At 42.4% G+C, this 22,417-nt stretch overlaps 1 protein-coding gene across 1 annotated transcript in view; it reads left to right on the top strand.

Annotated features, from left to right (window-relative positions):
- LOC126455794 (trypsin-1-like) overlaps positions 1-22,417 on the top strand; it is a 66,955-nt gene that overhangs the window by 22,618 nt on the left and 21,920 nt on the right. The window contains exons 2-4 of the mRNA XM_050091555.1: positions 822-920; positions 10,366-10,541; positions 20,917-21,008. Coding sequence (XP_049947512.1) covers positions 822-920; positions 10,366-10,541; positions 20,917-21,008 — 367 coding nt within the window. The remainder of the gene's footprint in view (positions 1-821; positions 921-10,365; positions 10,542-20,916; positions 21,009-22,417) is intronic.

The raw sequence follows: 22,417 nt of genomic DNA, 5'->3' as shown, positions 1-22,417 counted from the left end.
ATTTCTGGAGAGTTCAATATCAACATATTTAATTGCCATTACCTGTTGAACAATTTTTCCATTCACTTCCAGTTTGCATTTAATGGTTATACAGATTTCTTCACACATTTGATATTTTGAGTGGATATGACCATATTTAAGATTTTGGTTGCCACGTTAATTATACGTAAAGGCTTCTGATGTTAACTTTACTGTTTGCCAGCAGAACTGTATTGTCAGCATAACAATGATTTTTATTTCTTCGTTCCCCATTCTGTACCACTATAACCAATACCTTCTCTATCACCTCGTCCATAACAATATTGAAAAGTAGCGGGCTCAAAGAGTCCCCTTGTGAAATACCACTATTAACTGTTATGCAGTTAGTTAATCTGAAAACAATTTTCGCCTGGATGAAGTTGGAATAAATATCTTCGATTGTTTTTATTCTGTTGCAAGGAATCCCCCTACTGCAGAGAAATATCAAAACCACAAGAGGATTCCGTTATTTTAATGGCGGTAATTCAGCTGCTTATGAGATTGTATCAAAGGATGAATGAATATCTCGCTGTCTCGTTATCACAGTTACGATCACGCATAGGTTATATTTAATGTCGGCTATCTGTACTTGGTCAGACAGCCTCTGTTGTCGCGGCCCGTTGTTTGCTTTTGCCAGTGAGAAGCAGGACCATTCATCATCTCCCAATATGCTGCGATTGTGTGTAGTCGTGCTCCTCACCTCCACTGCATGTGCACTGTGTGAGTACCGGCAGGTATTTCTTTATCGCAGCACACGTACTGAGTCTGCACTGGCTCTGACGTAAAGCGTTTTTACACTGCAGGAGCCTCGCTGCCGGTTCGCCGCTTGGCTCACACTGGTCCAGCCAGGAGGTTGGGCGTAGTTGCAGGCCGAATCTATGGAGGCCACGACGCAGCGAGGGGTGAGCACACTCTTCTGATGCACTCAATAGATTCTTTACAATCCGAAGAGTACATCATCTGCAGAACGTACACTTAGTTGACTAAAGTCGTGGGATATCTCGTAATAACGTGACCGAGCTCCTTTTGCACGGCTTAGTGCCGCAGTTGGACATGTCATGGACTCAATATGAAACTTCCTGGCAGATTAAAATTGTGTGCCGCACCGAGACTCGAACTCGGAACGTTTGCCTTTCGCGGGCAAGTGATCTACCAACTGAGCTACCAACACACGACTCATTCCCCGTCCTCACAGGTTTAATTCTGCCACTACCTCGTTTGGGAGGTAGGAGACGAGGAGTACCTGTGAGGACACGGCGTGAGTCGTCCTTAGGTAGCTCAATTAGTAGAGCACGCCCGCGAAAGGCAAAGTTCCCGAGTTCGAGTCTCGGTCCGGCACACAGTTTTAATCTGCCAGGAAGTTTCATATCAGCGCACACTCTGCTGCAGAGTGAAAATCTCATTCTGGACTAAATGTGTCGTCGGAAGCCGACTAAAGACACATCTAACCATGCCGCCTCTATAGCCGCTCCTAATTGCGAAAGTGTTGTTGGTGCAGGATTTTTTGCAAGAGCTGATCTCTAGATTATGCTCCATAAAAGTTCGTTGGGCCGGCCGCTGTGGCCGAGCGGTTTTAGGCGCTTCAGTCTAGAACCGCGCTGCTGTTACGGCCGCAGGTTCGAATCCTGTCTCGGGAATGGAAGTGTGTGCTGTCCTTAGGTTACATAGGTTTAAGTAGTTCAAAGTCTAGGGGACTGAGGACCTCAGATGTTAAGTCCCATAGTGCTTGGAGCCATTTGAATAATTTGTTCGACGGGGTACACATCGGGATATCTGAATGGCCAAATCATTTGCTCGAATTGTCCAGAATGTTGTTCAAACCAATCGCAAGTAATTGCGGCACTGTGATATAGCATATAGTCATCCATGAAAATTCCATACTTGTTTGAGAACATGAAGTCCATGAGTCCCTGCAAATGGTCTTCAAGTAGACAAACGTAATCGTTTCTAGTCGACTGTAGGTTCAGTTGGACCAGAGGACCCAGTCCAATCCATGCAAACACAGCCCACACCTTTACGGAGCCACCACCAGCTTGTACAGTTCTTTGTTAATAACTACACTATTGGTCATTAAAATTGCTACACAGAGAAGAAATGCAGATGATAAACGGGTATTCATTGGACAAATATATTATACTAGTACCGACATGTGAGTACATTTTCACGCAATTTGGGTGCATAGGTCCTGAGAAATCAGTACCCAGAACAACCACCTCAGGCCGTAATAACGGCCTTGATACGCCTGGGCATTGAGTCAGACAGAGTTTGGATGGCGTATACAGGTACAGCTGCCCATGCAGCTTCAACACGAAACCACAGTTCGTCAAGGGTAGTGGCTGCTGAATTGTGACGAGCCAGTTGCTCGGCCACCATTCACCAGACGTTTTCAATTGGTGAGAGATCTGGAGAATGTGCTGGCCAGGGCATCACACGAACATTTTCTGTATCCAGAAAGGCCCGTACAGGACCTGCAACTTGCGGTCGTGCATTATCCTGCTGAAATGTAGGGTTTCGCAGGGGTCGAATGAAGGGTAGAGCCACGGGCCGTAACACATATGAAATGTAACGTCCACTGTTCAAAGTGCCGTCAATGCGAACAAGAGGTGACCGAGACGTGTAACCAATGGTACCCCTTACCATCACGCCGGGTGATACGCCAGTATGGCGATGACGAATACACGCTTCCAATGCGCGTTCACCGCGATGTCGCCAAACACGGACGCGACCATGATGATGCTGTAAACAGAACCTGGATTCATCCGAAAATATGACGTTTTGCCATACGTGCACCCAGGTTCGTCGTTCAGTACACCATCGCAGGTGCTCCTGTCTGTGATGCAGTGCCAAGGGTAACCGCAGCCATGGTCTCCGAGCTGATAGTCCATGCTGTAGCAAACGTCGTCGAACTGTGCGTGCAGATGGTTGGTGTCTTGCAAACGTCCCCATCTGTTGACTCAGGGATCGAGACGTGGCTGCTCGATCCGTTAAAGCCATGCTGATAAGATGCCTGTCATCTCGACTGCTAGTGATACGAGGCCGTTGGAATCCAGCACGGCATTCCGTATTACCCTCCTGAACCCACCGATTCCATATTCTTCTAACAGTCATTGGATCTCGACCAACGCGAGCAGCAATATAGCGATACGATAAACCGAAATCGCTATAGGCTACAATCCGACCTTTATCAAAGTCGGAAACGTGATGGTACGCATGTCTCCTCTTTACACGAGGCATCACAACAACGTTTCACCAGTCAACGCCGGTCAACTGCTGTTTGTGTATGAGAAATCGGTTGGAAACTTTCCTCATGTCAGCACGTTGTAGGTGTCGCCACCTACGCCAACCTTGTGTGAATGCTCTGAAAAGCTAGTCATTTGCATATCACAGCATCTTCTTCCTGTCGGTTAAATTTCGCGTCTGTGGCAGGTCATCTTCGTGGTGTAGCAATTTTAATGGCCAGTAAGTGTAGTATCCTTGACTTCGTGGGGCCTGCGCCGAAGTCGAACCCTACTATCAGCTCTTACCAAGTGAAAAGGGGGCTCATCTGCCGAAGCATCAATATGGTGACCGAGCCCAGGACAATGTCACTTTGTCAGATAAAGATACTCGGTCGTCTGCTGCCATAGCCCACTAACGAAAAATTTCGCCACACTGTCGCAACGGATACGTTCGTCATTCGTCCCACATGTTCCCTACGGTTATTTCATGTCGTGTTGATTGTCTATTAACTCTGACTACGCAAACGCCGTGCCCTCTGTTGGAAAGTGCAGGCCAATGGCCAGTGCGTTGTCCGTGGTGAGAAGTAATGTTGTGGATTGGCAGGAGCCAACCCACGGGGTTTGGAGGAAGCCGAAAGGCACGCGTTTAAGCTCACGCAGGCTGGCGTGAGGTCTGGAACAGGACAAGGTAGTTAGACTAGAAAAAAGGATGTAACTGGTGGAATATTTAACTTTAATCCATTAATGTTGAACGTAGCTCTTGTCTGTACATTCTTTACAATATCAATAGCAACTGATAATGGCGCCTTGCTAGGTCGTAGCAAATGACGTAGCTGAAGGCTATGCTAACTATCGTCTCGGCAAATGAGAACGTATTTTGTCAGTGAATCATCGCTAGCAAAGTCGGCTGTCCAACTGGGGCGAGTGCTAGGAAGTCTCTCTAGACCTGCCGTGTGCAGCGCTCGGTCTGCAATCACTGACAGTGGCGACACGCGGGTCAGACCTATACTAACGGATCGCGACCGATTTAAAGGCTACCACCTAGCAAGTGTGGTGTCTGGCGGTGACACCACAGGTAATACCTGGAATTCGATATTCTCGGCACACCCTTGGCCCTGTCGATCTCGGAATGCAATGTCCTATGCGTCCAGCTCCAACTACCGTTCCGCGTCCAAAGTCTGTTACTTCCCGTTGTGCGGCCATAATCACGTTGGAAACTTTTTCACACGAATCACCTGAATACAAGTCACAGCTCCGCCAATGGACATTTACACCTTGTGTACGTGATACTACCACAATCTATATACTGTATGTGCATATAGCTATCCCATGACTTTTGTCACCTTGAAGTATTGCTTTTGGTAGTTGACTACCAAAGAACCCGTGGTCTAGGGGCAGCCGGCACGGTAGCTCAGCGTGTTCGGTCAGGGGGTTAGCTGCCCTATGTAATAAAAAAAACTGAGTCAACCGACCAACCACGAACATAAAAGGATGTCTTACGACGTCCGCCCCGAGCAGATGCAACGAACAGAAGCGAACAAAACGACATTTAAAAAAAAAAAAAAAAAAAAAAAAAAAAAAAGAGGTAGCGTCTTTGATTCATAATCAAAACGTCTTCAGTCCCGGGTTCGATCCCCGCCACTGCCTAAATTTTGATAAATAATCGGCATTGGCGGCCGAAGACTTCCGGCCAACGGCCTTGTCAAATAATATACAGAAGAATGGAAAAGAAAATTGAGAATGCGCTAGGTGACGACCAATTTGGCTTTAGGAAAAGTAAAGGGACGAGAGAGGCAATTCTGACGTTAGGGCTAATAGTGGAAGCAAGGCTAAAGAAAAATCAAGACATTTTCATAGGATTTGTCGACCTGGAAAAAGCGTTCGACAATATAAAATGGTGCAAGCTGTTCGAGATTCTGAAAAAAGTAGGGGTAAGCTATAGGGAGAGACGGGTCATATACAATATGTACAACAACCAAGAGGGAATAATAAGAGTGGACGATCAAGAACGAAGTGCTCATATTAAGAAGGGTGTAAGACAAGGCTGTAGCCTTTCGCCCCTACTCTTCAATCTGTACATCGAGGAAGCAATGATGGAAATAAAAGAAAGGTTCAGGAGTGGAATTAAAATACAAGGTGAAAGGATATCAATGATACGATTCGCTGATGACATTACTATCCTGAGTGAAAGTGAAGAAGAATTAAATGATCTGCTGAACGGAATGAACAGTCTAATGAGTACACAGTATGGTTTGAGAGTAAATCGGAGAAAGACGAGGGTAATGAGACGTAGTAGAAATGAGAACAGCGAGAAACTTAACATCAGGATTGATGGTCACGAAGTCAATGAAGTTAAGGAATTCTGCTACCTAGGCAGTAAAATAACCAATGACGGACGGAGCAAGGAGGACATCAAAAGCAGACTCGCTATGGCAAAAAAGACATTTCTGGCCAAGAGAAGTCTACTAATATCAAATACCGGCCTTAATTTAAGGAAGAAATTTCTGAGGATGTACGTCTGGAGTACAGCATTGTATGATAGTGAATCATGGACTGTGGGAAAACCGGAACAGAAGAGAGTCGAAGCATTTGAGATGTGGTGCTATAGACGAATGTTGAAAATTAGGTGGACTGATAAGGTAAGGAATGAGGAGGTTCTACGTAGAATCGGAAAGGAAAGGAATATGTGGAAAACACTGATAAGGAGAAGGGACAGGATGATAGGACATCTGCTAAGACATGAGGGAATGACTTCCATGGTACTAGAGGGATCTGTAGAGGGCAAAAACTGTAGAGGAAGACAGAGATTGGAATACGTCAAGAAAATAATTGAGGACGTAGGTTGCAAGTGCTACTCTGAGATGAAGAGGTTAGCACAGGAAAGGAATTCGTGGCGGGCCGCATCAAACCAGTCAGTAGATTGATGACCAATAAAAAAAAAAAGTTGACTACGTTACAAGTTTTTCAGAATGAGTGTCTCCCTGTGGAGGGGTGGATTAGTTGGCTGGCAGATTGAAGCTATGTGCCTGCCCGGGAGTCGAATGCAGACCTTAGCTTTTAATAGCAAATATATTCTTTGGCACAGTTTGACAGTTCGGAGGGTGATAATGGCCTATATAGCTCAATGGGTATGTCCAGCGAAAGGGAAGCTACTTGGTTAGGATCTTGGTGCGACACACTGGCAAGAAACTATGAAACGGCACATACCCCGCTGTAGCGTTAAATATTAACCCTGGGAAACATACTCTGTGCTGTGGCTTAGGAATTTCTCAGCATGTCTTTTCCTTCAAAAGTGTTTGCGGTGGAGGAGGAGGGGTGGAGGGGCGTGAGATATTTAGGGGTTAGCTCAACGGTTCTGTGATTGTGTTTAAGTAATAGGTAAACTTATTTTGATTCTTTGACTTGTAATTAGGTTTTCCGAATTAATACGCTCAGCACGCACACTTGCCCTAAGGCACTGAGTCAGAGGAGCATGTTCAAACAAATTTACCGAAAAAATGTATCTTAGAAATTTCCGTGTCTTATTCTTGCAAACGCATAATAATAATAATAGTATTTATCATTATTATTATTATTATAAAATTGCCTATGGTTTGAGTCATCGTAGTAATTATATGTAAGATATGTGATACTGGCTCTTGTATTTATAAAATATTTTAGCAGATTTTGTGACATTCAATATAATTTATATGGTTCCCTGGTGTAATCAACATTTTTCAGGAGGAGATCTATAATTATGTAGTGTAGTCTTCTTTTGAAAACGAATTTATTTATCAAGATCGCTATGTAAACACAGTTACTGGATTACTACTTTCGGCTATATGTATTGTCGTCCTCAGATAAAACAGGGCAATGGTAACTGCGTCATATAACGCATACACCAATCTGTCACATGAGGATTATACAATATGCCTAAAAGAGTTGCGGCCTTCCAATGTCATACCAGGTGTTCTATCACAAATTATGTACAACTTCGAACACGAACGAAACAGACACATGCAACAGAGCTAGTCCGTCGCAGCCAACATAGCTTTACACCATGAAGCGCCAATTTGTGACATGTATTTTTCACGTTCGTGTTCAAAGGTGTTCATGGCTGGCTGGCTCTGAGCACTATGGGACTTAACATCTATGGTCATCAGTCCCAAAGGTGTTCATACTTTATGATGTACTGACATGTCGTTATAATGCCTCGACTCTTTTATCCATGTAGTGTAGCACTTATGTGATAGAGTGGTGTAAGCGTTGCATGATGTTCCTGCCACTGCCCAGTTTTATGCATCTGAGGATGGCAATATATACTGCCGAAACTAGTAACCCAGTAATTGTGTTCCCATATCTATCCTTTCAAATAAACTCCTTCTCAAAACAAGACTACAGTGCAATAAAATTTAGTTACCATTCTGTCTACGGTTGTTAGTCACTCCTCCACTAAGTAATCATTCCACGTCTATATCATTCAATGTAATCAGTTATTCAGTGCATGCTACCCAGTCACTCTTTCATTACATAACTAATACAGTCTTATTATATCGTTAATGCAAGAAAAATACTTGTAAAATGGGTGCCCGAGAAGTATTCATAAATCTAGGTCAAAACAGCATACTGTATACTGTACATACATAGTAAAACTACCTATTCGTTACATATGTATGTTCACCATTATTTGTGCGTCTACAACTATCTCATGACATCTTGCAGAACATCTCAAGCCTTATGCTTTCAAAGACTTTCTCGATGCTTTTGCGCAGTTCATCATTAATCTTGTACCGACTTTGAACTGTAAGAATCATTTTATCTTGAAACTCTTCAATTCGTCCGTATTTGAATAAAAATAGCAATATAGGAGTGTGTGTCCGCCTCGATGCAAAACACTTTTGTTTCTATTAATTTCGTTCTCCTTCCCAAACTAGTTTCGGCAGCAATATGATCATCATCAGTGTTTTTTTTTTCTTTATTCTAAAACACACAAAAGTAGCAACATTGTAAACATTATAAAACAGTATTACATGTGTACTGTTTGGTTAGAAATACTCTATTCAGAGTATAATATCTTATCTACTTTAACTCACAGCCTGGTTTTTACTTTTATTGCCGTTATTTCCAGAATATTCTGTGCTTTTGTTGCCGCTTCTTCGACATACAGCATGTTATCTGCAGTTTTACGAGTGGCTGTTATTGCAAATAGGTTGTTGAAAAGTGTCGTGTTTCATTCATTACGTTTTTCCCTTTCACTGTAGCCTTTCCATGTTAATAATATTTTCTTCTATTGTTAGTTTTCGGTGTAAACTGTTGCCGTGTTCCATGAGGTGTAGATCAGTTTCGATGCGGGGGGTGAGGGTTGGGGTGGAAGGGATAGGTGGTTTCTATTCATTAGGTTTTCTGTGAAAGTGGAATGTGTGCTGTCACTCTTCAGATATCTCATGTGCTCTGAATCCTTGCTCAGAACTTTCTGCTTGTCTGGGCTTGCCAGCAGTTACATGTATGTTGACATATTCCTGTATTCCTGAGTTTGTCTGATGTTCTTTTGTCTGATCTTAGCCTTTGTTGAACTCTGTTGTTAGTTCTGAAAGATACTGGGAACCCTTGCTTTTTCAATATGTTTCCAGTGCTGTGTGCTCTTTCATCATTGTATGTTATTGTGTGCCATCTGCCTCTTTTTCCTAATGATGTGTGGTCTGCTGTGTTGTATGTGTGTTCTGCCTCTGTGTTTTCAGACGCCTTGGTTGTGTCGTAAGTAGTTCATTACTCAACATAATAAGTTGTTCTCCAAGGTAAGGTCTGGGCTTCGTGCTGGGCAGCTGTTTCTGAATTATGCCCAACTTAACAGCCTCGAAACCGTTCATCAGTAAATTCGTGCACCTGAAAAGCAGAGTGTGCTGAAGCTCTGTTCTGCTGCAACCACACGTAATCCACGGTTCCTTGCCTTCCTACTGAAGTATTAACCAGGTTTGTAAAATGTCTGAATGAGAGCTTTTCAATACCACACCCTTCAAAAAAATATGGTCCGAACAGGTGACGTGATTACAAACTGACCCCTTCCTGAGTCAGCTTCATCTCCAACCTTCATATATTTTCTTTACACCAAACAACTACATTGCTTTTGTGTGAAATGTGTACTATCGAACATTCGTCAGAAAATAATACTTGAGTGAGGCACGGCATTTGGAAGCTGTGCCATCAAATCACGGCAGGCTGCAATTCACTACACCATGTCGTTGTCAGATAATTCATTCACAATCATCGGTCTAAATCCATCCACTTTCAAACATTATGTTTAAGTCATTCATTGTTGACCGCGATACTTGAAGTTCAGCTGCTCTTTAGTGGGTGGTTACTAAGAAAATAACTGTTTACTTCCCCAGTTGTATCAAGGAAGAAACGACGATTTGTCGGACAATCCTACCGACATTGCTATTTAGTCACACAGATGCATGTACCGAGATTTAATGACGGTAACATCAAGTCTATAAGCACAACTGATTTCAGGGCAGATTCTAAATTTGTAATAAACTTGTAATTTGAGTCTAGGCGTAGTACAAAACACATAATCGACTGCATCCCAAATACTGCGCTACATAGCTTAATCAGGGGAGGTAAAAGTGTTGTTGCAATGCTAATAAATGTCAATAAAAGAAGCTAATAGTAACAGAATAGAAGTAAGTGCACGAAACTATTAATTAAGAGTAAATATACTCTTTCGGGAATATGGTTAGTAAATTAATTGTAAGTTTGTATAGGGCAGGTGCAGAGTTCAAAATGGAGCAGACAAAAACAGTGCATCGAGGAAATTATAAATGTATTATGATAACTGAAGATACGTAACCGCCAGAAACGAGTCTTGGGCAAAATAAAGCTATATAAAAAGTAGCTGGTTGCTGTATTTCTTGAAGTGGTAAAGAGGAAATTTATAAACTTTATAACGGAGAGTGACACAAATAAACAAACAGATGAGAAGAGTTGTAGATTGGATCGTAATTTATCAGAAAGTACAATAGAAGTGAGCTAGTGGGTCATATTTTGTATTACACTTTTTAATTCCCCATTTTTAGTTCAAGTATATGATTCAATAAAGTCCCTATCCCTGTTGTAAAACACTAACGTTACACATTTGTCAATCTCTGAGAAGCTGGACTTGTATTTGTACACTCACTATTCGCTAATTTCGCAGGCGAATTCCCATACATGGTGTCGCTGAAGATAGTGGGGACGTTCACCAAGAGCCACCATTGCGGAGGTGCCATCATCTCCAGTACGTCTGTGCTCACAGCAGCCCACTGCATCACCAACATCGACAAATCGATTGTGAGTGCGCGTGGCGCTTTCCATTCGCATCATTAATGTACAGCTGTTGGCGTCTCAAAAAGTGAGACATACAAAAGAATACCAGACTGCACGACAGGTCTGTTAGTTACGCTGGTTTTGTACCAAAAACGAAGAGTACCACTCGACGGAAATGGCAGAAAGTGTCGTCACATTCATACACTGAACTGGGAATTTAAGTAAGTGAAGTGAACGGACGAAACAGACAAGATAAAAATGAGTGGTAAGGAGAAACTAAGTAACTGACATATAGAAATTGGTGTAACTCATATCTCGCTTTTCCAAAGACCTGAAAATATGATTTTTAAATCAAGTGGGGCCGGTATACGCCTTATGATTAGTTAAGCTGTCGCATCATTTATCAGTTCTATAAACCTATTGTAATGTTCTGGACAGCCTTTAACGAGAAAAGTTTCCAATGACGTACGACTGCGAAAACATGAGTAAACTAATTTATACGGCATTTGGAAATCAAGTTCAGCTCGCAAGGTAAACTACTCTAAATAGCATTAACAGCTTCGATCAAATTGATGGAGGACTTTTCTGGCATTCTATGTGAGTATTAAACGCAAAACACGGTCATTACCTGGGTAACTAACTCGAATCTCCGAGATTGTAAAAAAGTTACTTTGTAAAAGTGTCATGTTCTACACCTATATTATCTTTAAAGATGCCACCGAAGTACCGAGAATTTCAGTGACCAACGAATCTGGAACTGAAAATCACGTCGCTTGCATTGACAGTGATGTATTTTGCACTGATACTCTCAGCAGAGAAGTCTGTGAAAACTCATGCCACAGGCATACATGACGGCTTTAACACTAGGACCGTAGGGAATGTGCCTTCAGCAACAAATATCTGTGTTTTATTCGATCACAAATTTCTTCTAAATGTGAAGACTGAGTGGCAGGGCCAAGGATACGTTTTCGTCTACTCTTGTGTATATAGTGCACTTAACGCTAGGGAACCAAAACGTTTTGATAGCTCGAAATTAATTATAAAACTCTCAACCACACGGCCCGTTTATTAAAAAGTGACCAGTTCCGATCATCGCATGATAATCTTCCGACCTTCAACCACATAGATAGATAATGGCTGTGCATGGAGCAGAATCCACCGATGGACGTTATTGCAAGTTGCTGACGTTGTTGAGGAGTTCAATGTCGTCATTCAGTGGTTTCTGCTCCATGCACAGCCACTATCCATCAATACGGATGAAGGTCTGAAGATGATTATGTGATGATCCAAGCTGGTCATCTTTTAACAATCGTGCCTTACGATCTAGTCTGTTTTATAAGTTATTTCAAATATTACATTGTGATCGCCTATTTTGTCAAACACTGCTTCCAAAAATAATTAGTTATAAAGAGCTCCTGTTTTGAGATGCCATATTGTCTGATGGCTTTGCGAGAACATGAGACGGTAAGAGACGTGCACTATGCGATCAAAAGTGTCCAGACACCACTACGTATTACAGAATTGGCCACTAGACGTCACGAGAGGAGGACTGGCCAGTATGAAGGAAGAGAGGGAAGTAGAGAAGTAGTAACAGCAAAATAGGTCAGTCAGAAGGCCTCAGTAACTTCAAACGTAGACGAGTCATTAGGGGCCACCTGAACATAAAATCCGTGAGGGACACTTCAAATCATCTAAAGTTGCCCGTATGCACAGATGATTGTGAAATGGAAACGCGAAGAAAGAACCACAGCTACACCACTGCCTGCAGATCTCGTGTACTAAGGAACAGTGGTCGGTTAGAATTGATAAAGCTAATTGTAAAACATAGCATGAAATTAAGGGAAGGAAGCACTCGCAAGTTCCAAAGTGTTACAAGTCAGTACTAAGCGACGCTTGAGCTAGTGCAAAGAGCGAAGACTGTGGACAGTTGACGACTGGAAACAACCCATTAGGAGTGATGACTTGCTCTATGACCGATGGAAGGCTTAGGGTTTGGCGAAAGTATGGGGAACGTTACCTGTCATAATGTGTAGTTCCAAAAGTGAAATATGGGCGATGTGATGTTACGGCATGGGAGTCTTTTGCGAGGTTAGGGCATGGTCCTCTTACTTAACGTAAGCAAACACAGAGGGGAAAGGGCATGTACGCATTTTACAGCATTACGTGCTACGTACAGAAGAAGACCAGCAGTTTGTATCAGCACGACAACGCACCCTGTCATAAAGCAGCGTCTGTGAAGCAATGGGCTGGGGACAGTAACATTACTGAAATAGTTTTGCCTGCCCAGAGTCCCGATCTGAACCTTTGAGATCCAGCGTCCAACATGAATACAATGCCTGGTTTGGTCTCTTGCGGAAGAATGGACTGCCGTACGTCCACAGATATTCAAACACCTGACTGAAAATGTTTGTAGCAGACTTCAAGTCGTCATAAACGACATGAATCAGGAGGGGCGATACGCTTCAAATTAATGTCCTCGAATAAGCGTCCGGATACTTTTGATCAGATAAAGTATATGAGCACAAGAGAGAAAAATTTGTAATCATTCCAGTGACGATACAAGCCTCAAATGGGCAAATGGGTTTTATAAAGGGCAAATTGTCATGGGGAAAAGGATCTTGAAAATTGCGAAGCAGATCGGCTGTTCTTGGGCACACAGTGGGATCAACAAAAAAAAAAAAAAAACTGGGTGCATAAATTCATGTAGTTACAAATTTTTGCACACTTTGGCAGAATGACTAAGAATCAGTTTTCTCTCTAGCATTATATAACAGCTCATAGATTAGTATTATTAGTAACGTATACGTATTCTATGTGGTGTTAACGAATATTATGGCAAATGAACACTCTCCAGGCATACCTGCACACTGCGCCAGCAGTGACTCATAAGGTATGGTGCAGAGGATTATCATATGTTGGTAAAATACACTGTAGTTGCTTCATGTAGTTGACGAGACAGAGTGGAGCGTCAGCTGATCGCTCTTCGCCGGCCGTTGTGGCCATACGCTTCTAGGCGCTTCAGTCTGGATCCGCGCGACCGCTCCGGTAGCAGGTTCGAATCCTGCCTCGGGCATGGGTGTGTGTGATGTCCTTAGGTTAGTTAGGTTTAAGTAGTTCTAAGTTCTAGGGGACTGATGACCACAGATGTTAAGTCCCATAGTGCTCAGAGCCACTTGAACCATTTCATCGCTCTTCAGTTTGCAGACCTATGAAGATGGAAGTGCACGACCAGAGTACAGCGACCCACTGTCCCTAACGCTTTGACCATCCAGCCCCCCTCAAATGGTTCTGAGCACTATGGAACTTAACGTCTGAGGTCATCAGTCCCCTACACTTAGAACTACTTAAACCTAACTAACCTAGGGACACATCACATATCCAAGCCCGAGGCAGGATTCGAACCTACGATCGTAGCAGCAGCGCGGTTCAGGACTGAAGCGCCTAGAACCACTCGGCCACAGCGTCCGGCCCCCTTCCAACCCATGGCATCACAGAAAACTATTCAGCCCTTAATACGGCTCTACACATGGTACACACTTTCAATATTTTTCTGGATGCGAAGGATCGAACTGGACAGTGACGCCGTCGTAGCGGTGTCTCCAGAGTCATTATGGAAATGCTTTCGCAATTGGCGCCTGACCTAGGCCAGTCACTGGGGGTGAAGCTGCCGATAGCAGTCTGGATACTCTCCTGAATTCTGCCCACGCGCCACGATACTACTGGTATTATATTTGGTCATGTGGCCAGCGGAAGAAAACAGATCCACGTGGCCAGTGACCTCTGGCGCACTCCACTTGCCGCCTGGTGGCAGGGTGGGCCGTCTGTTGTCTGCCGACTGCAGAGAGGTCCGTTGCCCACGTAACCTGTCTGTGTGGTTGGAAGCTGGCGGAATGCAAGCAAGATCTCAACACATGCCCCACTGGTTGGGATTTTTAGTATGTTGTCCATGACATTCCAATCCACATCCCCCCCACCACCACTACTGTATAAAAATTTGTGTCTACGCGAATTTTTCCTCCTATTCGAGCTTTCTTGCTCTTCATTGACTGGGATAATCTATGGGCGATGTTTGTAGGATGGTGAAACTATGTGTAGACGACTAAGTATTAGGCCTAGGTGTGCACGCATCATCACAGAATATGGAAGTAGGAGGCTTAGCCGTTCTGTGAGCGTGGGTGGTGATCTGTGGCATATCTAAGACCAGAAGACGATAATGAAGTGAGAACAGGTGTTGCAGATCCCACCGTTCAGCGCACATTGTTGAACATAGGGCTCCACAGTAGGCCACTGCTACGTGTTCTCGCGGTAGCACTACGACACCGTCAGTTACGATGGAGGTTGCTACACCTGGTCGATAACTGTGTCCGGATGTGTCGTCATTCAGGCCAATGGTTGCTGAAAGTATGCACACCTTCACGACGCAGGTCGGTGGGGACAGTATTTTGCTACTGGGGACATTCACCTGGGCTTTCGTGGGACCTATGGCATTAATAGAAGCTACCATGACAGCTGCGGACTACATGAATATTATAGCGATCCACCAGCATCCCTTCGCATCCGCAACGGCGATGTCATCTTGAAGCAAGGTCAGAAATGTTTGCGCAACAATGATGTGAATACCCCAAACTCATCTGCCGACTTACATAGAGAGATACGATCATCATAATAAAATAAGGTAAATCTGAGCTCGCACGGGAAGATACAGGCGTTCGTTTCTTTTCAAGCGCTGTTCGTTGATGCCAGGCACTTGAGTGCGATTTGCACAGTATCCAGGTAGATGTAACTGTAGATCTGGATCCGATGGAAAACATTGGGATGCTGCCGGACAGCAGATCCTCGTCGACAAACCACCATCCTGCAATTTACGGGAATTAGTGGCCAGTGTGCGGATACACGAGGGTTGACTGAAAAGTAATGCCTCCACCTTCGTAAATCTTCAGCAGTTGGCAGCATTGGTGTGCGGCAGAACTGGCTTGTTCCGTAGCATCTTCTCTACAGCTCCAGTTGGCGGGAAGCCTTAGCGTTGATCGGTTGTGTTGTTACAGCGTGAAGTATGGAGCCCTGCGCAGACGGTCGGTCAATGCGATTTAAGCAACATGCAGTCATTGAATTCTTGACAGCAGAAGGTGTCAACCCAATGGAGATTCTTCAGAGAATGAAACCATTTTATGATGATTGTGTTGATGTGAGTACTGTGTGTCGTTCGACGAGTACGTTCAAGGATGTTGAGGAGGGAACAACAGACCTGGATGACAAACAAAGAGTTGGACGTCCTGTGACAGTAACCACCGAGTTTCACAAGATAAATGTTGACGGATTGATTCAGGACGATCGTTGTATCATTCAGAGAGAAACTGCAAGCGCAATCGGCATTTCACAAGAACGTGTGGGTCACATTATTGCTTTGCTTGGCTATCGAAAGATGCAGCATGACAATACCAAGCCATCCACTTTACGTGCAACCACAGGAGACCTTCAAAGACTGAATCTCACCATCGCACGGCATCCTCCATACAATCCCGATTTAACACCATCCGACTTCCATCTGTTCCCGATAACGAAAGACGACCAGCGGGGACAACAGTATGCTTCTGATGAAGACGTTGAGAGGACTGTGAGATTGTGGTTGCGGAAACAGAGTGTCGACATCTTCCGTGACGGCTTCAGAAAACTTGTTCATCGTTTGCAGAAATGTATCCAGTGGACGGTGATTATGTGGGAAATTGAATATTGGTAATTAAAGATCACATTCTAAGGATTATTTTTGCATTTGATTTAGTAAAATATTCCCATTCAAACCCAATTAACGAAGGTGGAGGCATTACTTTTCATTCAACTCTCGTTTGATGGCACACTCTAGATCCCTGCGAGGAAGAATCGCTGCTATACTGCGTTCTAAAGGCGGGCAAACAACCTATTAAGCAACTGTCATAACTTTTTCAATACTTGCAACATGTTTTCATCTGCTGCTTACAAATAAAAGTACAAGAATGTCTTGTTTAGTCGTACTTGATATTCCGGACGACTGCATAGTGTTCTATGTAGAAGCGACATCCAGTCCCATATATGCACTCGTTTCACGAGTCGGCTTCGCAAGTATCGATAGAAAATAATTTCGCGAACAATAACGATCCGCCGATAAATGTTATTGATTGTCAGCAGTGAATGAGAGCATGCTGAACTATGATGCCGCCGAATGTTTTCTGTATAAACTCTTAAAGCTTTTAAATATAACAGGCGCTATTCTATATCTTTATTCTTCATGTCTATGTATCTGCCGCTCGCGGCCTCTCTTTGAGCATGAAAATACCTAACCACACACGAGCGCCGCGATATCTGCAAGATTGCGACGTCTTGGTTTCGCTGTCATCGATCATCCTCAATACAGTCCCGACTTGACCCCATCCGATTTCCATCTGTTTCGAAAACCTGAAGAACACTTTCAAGGACTTCACTTTGATGGAAAAAACTTTTCGAAATTTGTGGTAAGGTCTTATGGGACCAAAGCTTATACACTACTTAATCTAACTTAAGGGGCTCCGGAAAGGCTCAAAATCATGAAAAGTTCAATTTTTACTTTTTTGCGTTTTCTGAATCTGCAGACTATTACCTTTTAATAGATATATAATTTATTCAATACCGAAGACTACATCTATTTTTAAATTTTTTTTGAAATGTGTTCTACATGGGCGTGACCCACTGTGGCGCTGTTAAACTGCTGTCAAATGGTGTTATTATTAACGCCCGTGTTCATCAGGTACATTTTAGTGATGTGAGATAAAGTATGTGTTGTGGCTAACCTGTGATGGTTCAATATATATCGCTGGTGTGATTGTCGATTGTTTCGTGTTTATTTACTGTGTCGTTATCTCGAAAATATTCGTAATTAATTCTGTTTCTTGAGTCTCTGTTTTGTTGAAGTATAATAATGAGTAAAAGTAAAGTTATTAGAAATCCTCTGAAGGCTTTTAAGAAAAGGAGAAATGTTGGAAAGCCAAAGGTATGTGTTATTACTGTAAACAATAAAGACGATAACCAAGTGAGTGAACCTAACCTCTCAAGTACACCTGCCCATAGCAGTCAAAGTGGGAAAGAAAATACTTCACAGAAGAAGCTTGGTTCAATGAGTGAAAACTATGAATGTTTTATGGGCGAATCGGATGTGAATGAAATATTTGATATGTCGGTTCTCAAAGGAATTTTTTCAAACTGTGTAAGATGTATTCATTGTAGTGAAGTTGGTCTGGAACTCTCCATAATAAAGCACATAGGACTTGCTAGTGAAATACAACTGAAATGTGATAAGTGTTCATACATGACCACCTTTTGGAACAGTGTTTCAGTAACTGCAACTGAAGAAAGTGGTAGCAAAATCTACGAACACAACAACGAGCGATGCTTGCTTTAGACAAGGAACGCCTTCGGGCTGCAGACAGGGCTGTAAAGAGTCTAGAAATAGAAGCAAGAGTAAACAGGAGGAGGAACAAGAGGAAGCTGGAGGAGGAGTTTGCAGAGGATGAAGATAATCCATCCTATGGACCTGGAATGCACTAAAAAGTTAATCCAATCTTTGTCGCTCGATTCCCAAAACTTTTATTTTCTCATACTAATTACATGTTTTCTAAGGATCTTCCAAACATATTTGTTTCAAACTTTCAGTAAATGTTACACAGTACCTTCTGCATAATTTAACACAGCCTTTTTCCAAAAAACTGTATGCTTTTGAATATATAAATAAAAAATTGCAAAAAAATGTTGTGAATTTTCATCACAATTGAAAAAAATCATCTTTAATAACTGAACTAAAATTTTGTAAAATCCCTGCGTTAATTTGTAGCCCATATTCCAATAAATAATCTGTAAAAAGTTCAACTTCCTACCTCAAATACTTTGTGAGGAAAGATGTAATTTATAAGCTTTATTTTAACATTGCAAGTATAGGGCGTTCCGGAGCCCCTTAAACTAATTGACGCTACGGACGACACAGACATCCATGCCCGAGGGAAGACACGAACCTCCGACGGGGGAAGCCGCGCGGACGGTGACAAGACGCCTCAGAACGCGCGGCTACCCCGTGAGACTCCCTTTGATGGAGATGAACAGTTCAGGCAGAGGTGAGGTTCTGTCTCCATCAACAAACATTCTAATGACTCTATCGACAAACGTCTCTGTCATTAGGAGAAATGAGTTCGTCAATGTTGAGAAATAAACATAAATTTTAATTTTCTTCGTCGATGGCTCACCTGCAGCTTCCTGGCACGTACTTACTTGAAATATCGTGGGATGTATTGAAACGTCCCCTTAGAAAAATTTATGAATGACTGTGCTGATAAACCTCTTACATTATTTGATTTTCAAACAGCTGAGCAAAACTGGACGTACTCAGACATTATTCTCTTTACTTACTCTGATCAACTCTAAACTGACACACAATATTTTTAGCGCAGCGCAGTCTGACTTTAAAAAATCCCTACAAAAGAATGGCCCTGACTAACAACAACCTATGCCTTTCTTGAATCACTTACCTCACAAAAATCTTCGTTACTCGAACTACTGCAATACAGCGAGCGCCACTACTGCCATCTAAATGAAAGATTATGACTACTGAAGGCACTGATAGGCATAGTCAGCAAATGAAAGATTTTGATAGATAACAAACAGTGTATTTACCTTAATAATGTTCCAAAGTCATATATATATATATATATATATATATATAGGGTGTTACAAAAAGGTACTGCCAAACTTTCAGGAAACATTCCTCACACACAAAGAAAGAAAATATGTTATGTGGACATGTGTCCGGAAACGCTTACTTTCCATGTTAGATCTCATTTTATTACTTCTCTTCAAATCACATTAATCATGGACTGGAAACACACAGCAACAGAACGTACCAGCGTGACTTCAAACACTTTGTTACAGGAAATGTTCAAAATGCCCTCCGTTAGCGAGGATACATGCTCGACCCTCCGTCGCATGGAATCCCTGATGCGCTAATGCAGCCCTGGAGAATGGCGTATTGTATCACAGCCGTCCACAATACGAGCACGAAGAGTCTCTACATTTGGTACCGGTGTCGCGTAGACAAGAGCTTTCAAATGCCCCCATAAATGAAAGTCAAGAGGGTTGAGGTCAGGAGAGCGTGGAGGCCGTGGAATTGGTCCGCCTCTACCAATCCATCGGTCACCGAATCTGTTGTTGAGAAGCGTACGAACACTTCGACTGAAATGTGCAGGAGCTCCATCATGCGTGAACCACATGTTGTGTCGTACTTGTAAAGGCACATGTTCTAGCAGCACAGGTAGAGTATCCCGTATGAAATCATGATAACATGCCCTATTGAGCGTAGGTGGATGAACATGGGGCCCAATCAAGACATCACCAACAATACCTGCCCAAACGTTCACAGAAAATCTGTGTTGATGACGTGATTACACAATTGCGTGCGGATTCTCGTTAGCCCACACATGTTCATTGTTAAAATTTACAATTTGATCACGTTGGAATGAAGCCTCATCCGTAATGAGGATTGACACATTGTTGGATGAACCATTCGCAGAAGTGTACCCGTGGAGGCCAATCAGGCTATTGCCCCGTGCTAATCCATACATCAAATGGGCAACTGCCAACTCCGCATTTGTAAACACTGCACTGACTGCAAAACCACGTTCGTGATGAACACTAATCTGTTGATGCTACGTACAGATGTGCTTGATGCTAGTACTGTAGAGCAATGAGTCGCATGTCAACACAAGCACCGAAGTCAACATTACCTTCCTTCAATTGGGCCAACTGGCGGTGAATCGAGGAAGTACAGTACATACTGACGAAACTAAAATGAGCTCTAACATGGAAATTAAGCGTTTCCGGACACATGTCCACATAACATCTTTTCTTTATTTGTGTGTGAGGATTGTTTCCTGAAAGTTTGGCCGTACCTTTTTTAACACCATACATATATATATATATATATATATATATATATATATATATATATATATCTTTGCAACATTATTAAGGTAAATATTTATATTAAGGTATATATATATATATATATATATATATATATATATATATATATATATATATATATGACTTTGCAACATTATTAAGGTAAATATATATATATATATATATATATATATATATATATATATATATATATATATATATATAAGTTCATCATATCCAATATTACAAATTTACTCTTTCTCTAATGATTTCGTCGTCAACGGACCTTTAAACTCCAACATTTCTTCCTTCCCTCGCCCCGTCCCTTAAATTTCATCTCTTTCACTTCTTTCCCAGGTCAAACATTATAGAGTAGAAATTAACGATGCTAAATTGTCTCCAATATAGTGTGGAAAAGAACGAGAGGTACACGTTATTGTTCCAGGCAGTGGCTGGAGAACTGGACCAGAGCACCGACGAAGGCACGGAGCAGGAGGTGAGGATTTCGCAGATGATCAAGCACCCAGACCACCCAGGGTAAGTACAAGCCACGCGGTAATTCAACAGACTTCATACCGACTCCAGTGAGTAAAGTACTCTCCCACATTGAAGTGCTATGTTTGACTCAATTTTCAAATCACTGAAATATTATCAGCATCATCTTCACTTACATGTATAAAGCCTGATATCTTCCTATAGAGATTAGTTCAAGTCCTCCCATCTGTCGTGTTTATTTTTATTTGTATAGAAGAACAAACAATAAGAATGGAAGATCAAGAACGAAGTGCCCGGATTAAGTACATCGAACATGTGTAGCAGACGATACTGTAAACCTGAGAATTCTTATTTCAAAATTAAATCGGGTGGTCAAGATCCGTAGAAACATCTTGCAAGCGATGCTCTCCATCGCACCTCCTTCAGATATGGCGGTAAGATGGCCCAGTCGTCAAAAACTGAACACAGAACAAGCATTCAAACAAGAAGAAGCACATCTTGAGCTTACGTCGTTCACTGCTTCTGTTTTGCTTCTTTTTTCACAGTTCAGTACACCTTCTTCGTGTATTCAAGTTTGAGCTATGTTTAATTTTTGACCGACCACTGGGCCATTTTTGCACTAAATCTGAAGGGGATACGATGATGAATGTCCTTTGTTAGCACGTATATTAAATAGTAGATCCTTTGTCGAATCTTAACACATTACAAGCAGTTAACGAAGCCAGAAAAACAGTTTTCTGCAAGGCAGTGTGTCGCAGATGGCTGCACTTTCGTAAGCACACGAATGATCAATCAATTTGGGAGACAATCAGCATCTGTTATTTACGTACATAATTCGGCGATTTCATGTTAAGCAAAATCTCGTGATGAAATTGAAAATGGCCTAAATGATGATGTCGTGACACTCACATACTACTACAGGGTAAAACAACTAATACCGAATCATGGCAAAAATTCAGAACATTAACAACCCGGAGGCAAGAAAGGATCTAAATATCGTCTTGAGTGACACCCTGGGTACCAACTTCGACGGAAATTTGGCAAGTAGGAAACATATTGAGAAAAACAAAAACAAAATCCAAGGACGGAATAGCCTACTAAGTGGGCTTAAGGGGACCAACGAAAACGTGCTACGCTGCACAGCACTCAGCATGTATATTCGGTCACCGGTTATGGATTCCCTATTTGGGAGACGTCTAAGCACACCAAGGAAATTAACACGGTCTTTATGATACATGAAGGAAAATAACTGACTGCTCGAAACCAACTAGAATGGGTCACCAGTATTCACAATCGGGCATTGCTGCTCCACATACCACAAGATCGTTCCTTAGCTCAAAAGAACCGAACAAACAGATTAATCGAAAACGTCAGCCATCATATGACCATCAACCAGTGCCCAACGGATTTATAAGTTGAGTGCAGCCATCAGAAGAGTCCATAAAACAATT

The sequence above is a fragment of the Schistocerca serialis genome, chromosome 2 (assembly GCF_023864345.2).
Source record: "Schistocerca serialis cubense isolate TAMUIC-IGC-003099 chromosome 2, iqSchSeri2.2, whole genome shotgun sequence".
In the NCBI taxonomy this organism is placed as follows: Eukaryota; Metazoa; Arthropoda; class Insecta; order Orthoptera; family Acrididae; genus Schistocerca; species Schistocerca serialis.
Note: the sequence above shows the minus strand (reverse complement) of the source record. Positions and strands in the feature narration are given on the sequence as shown.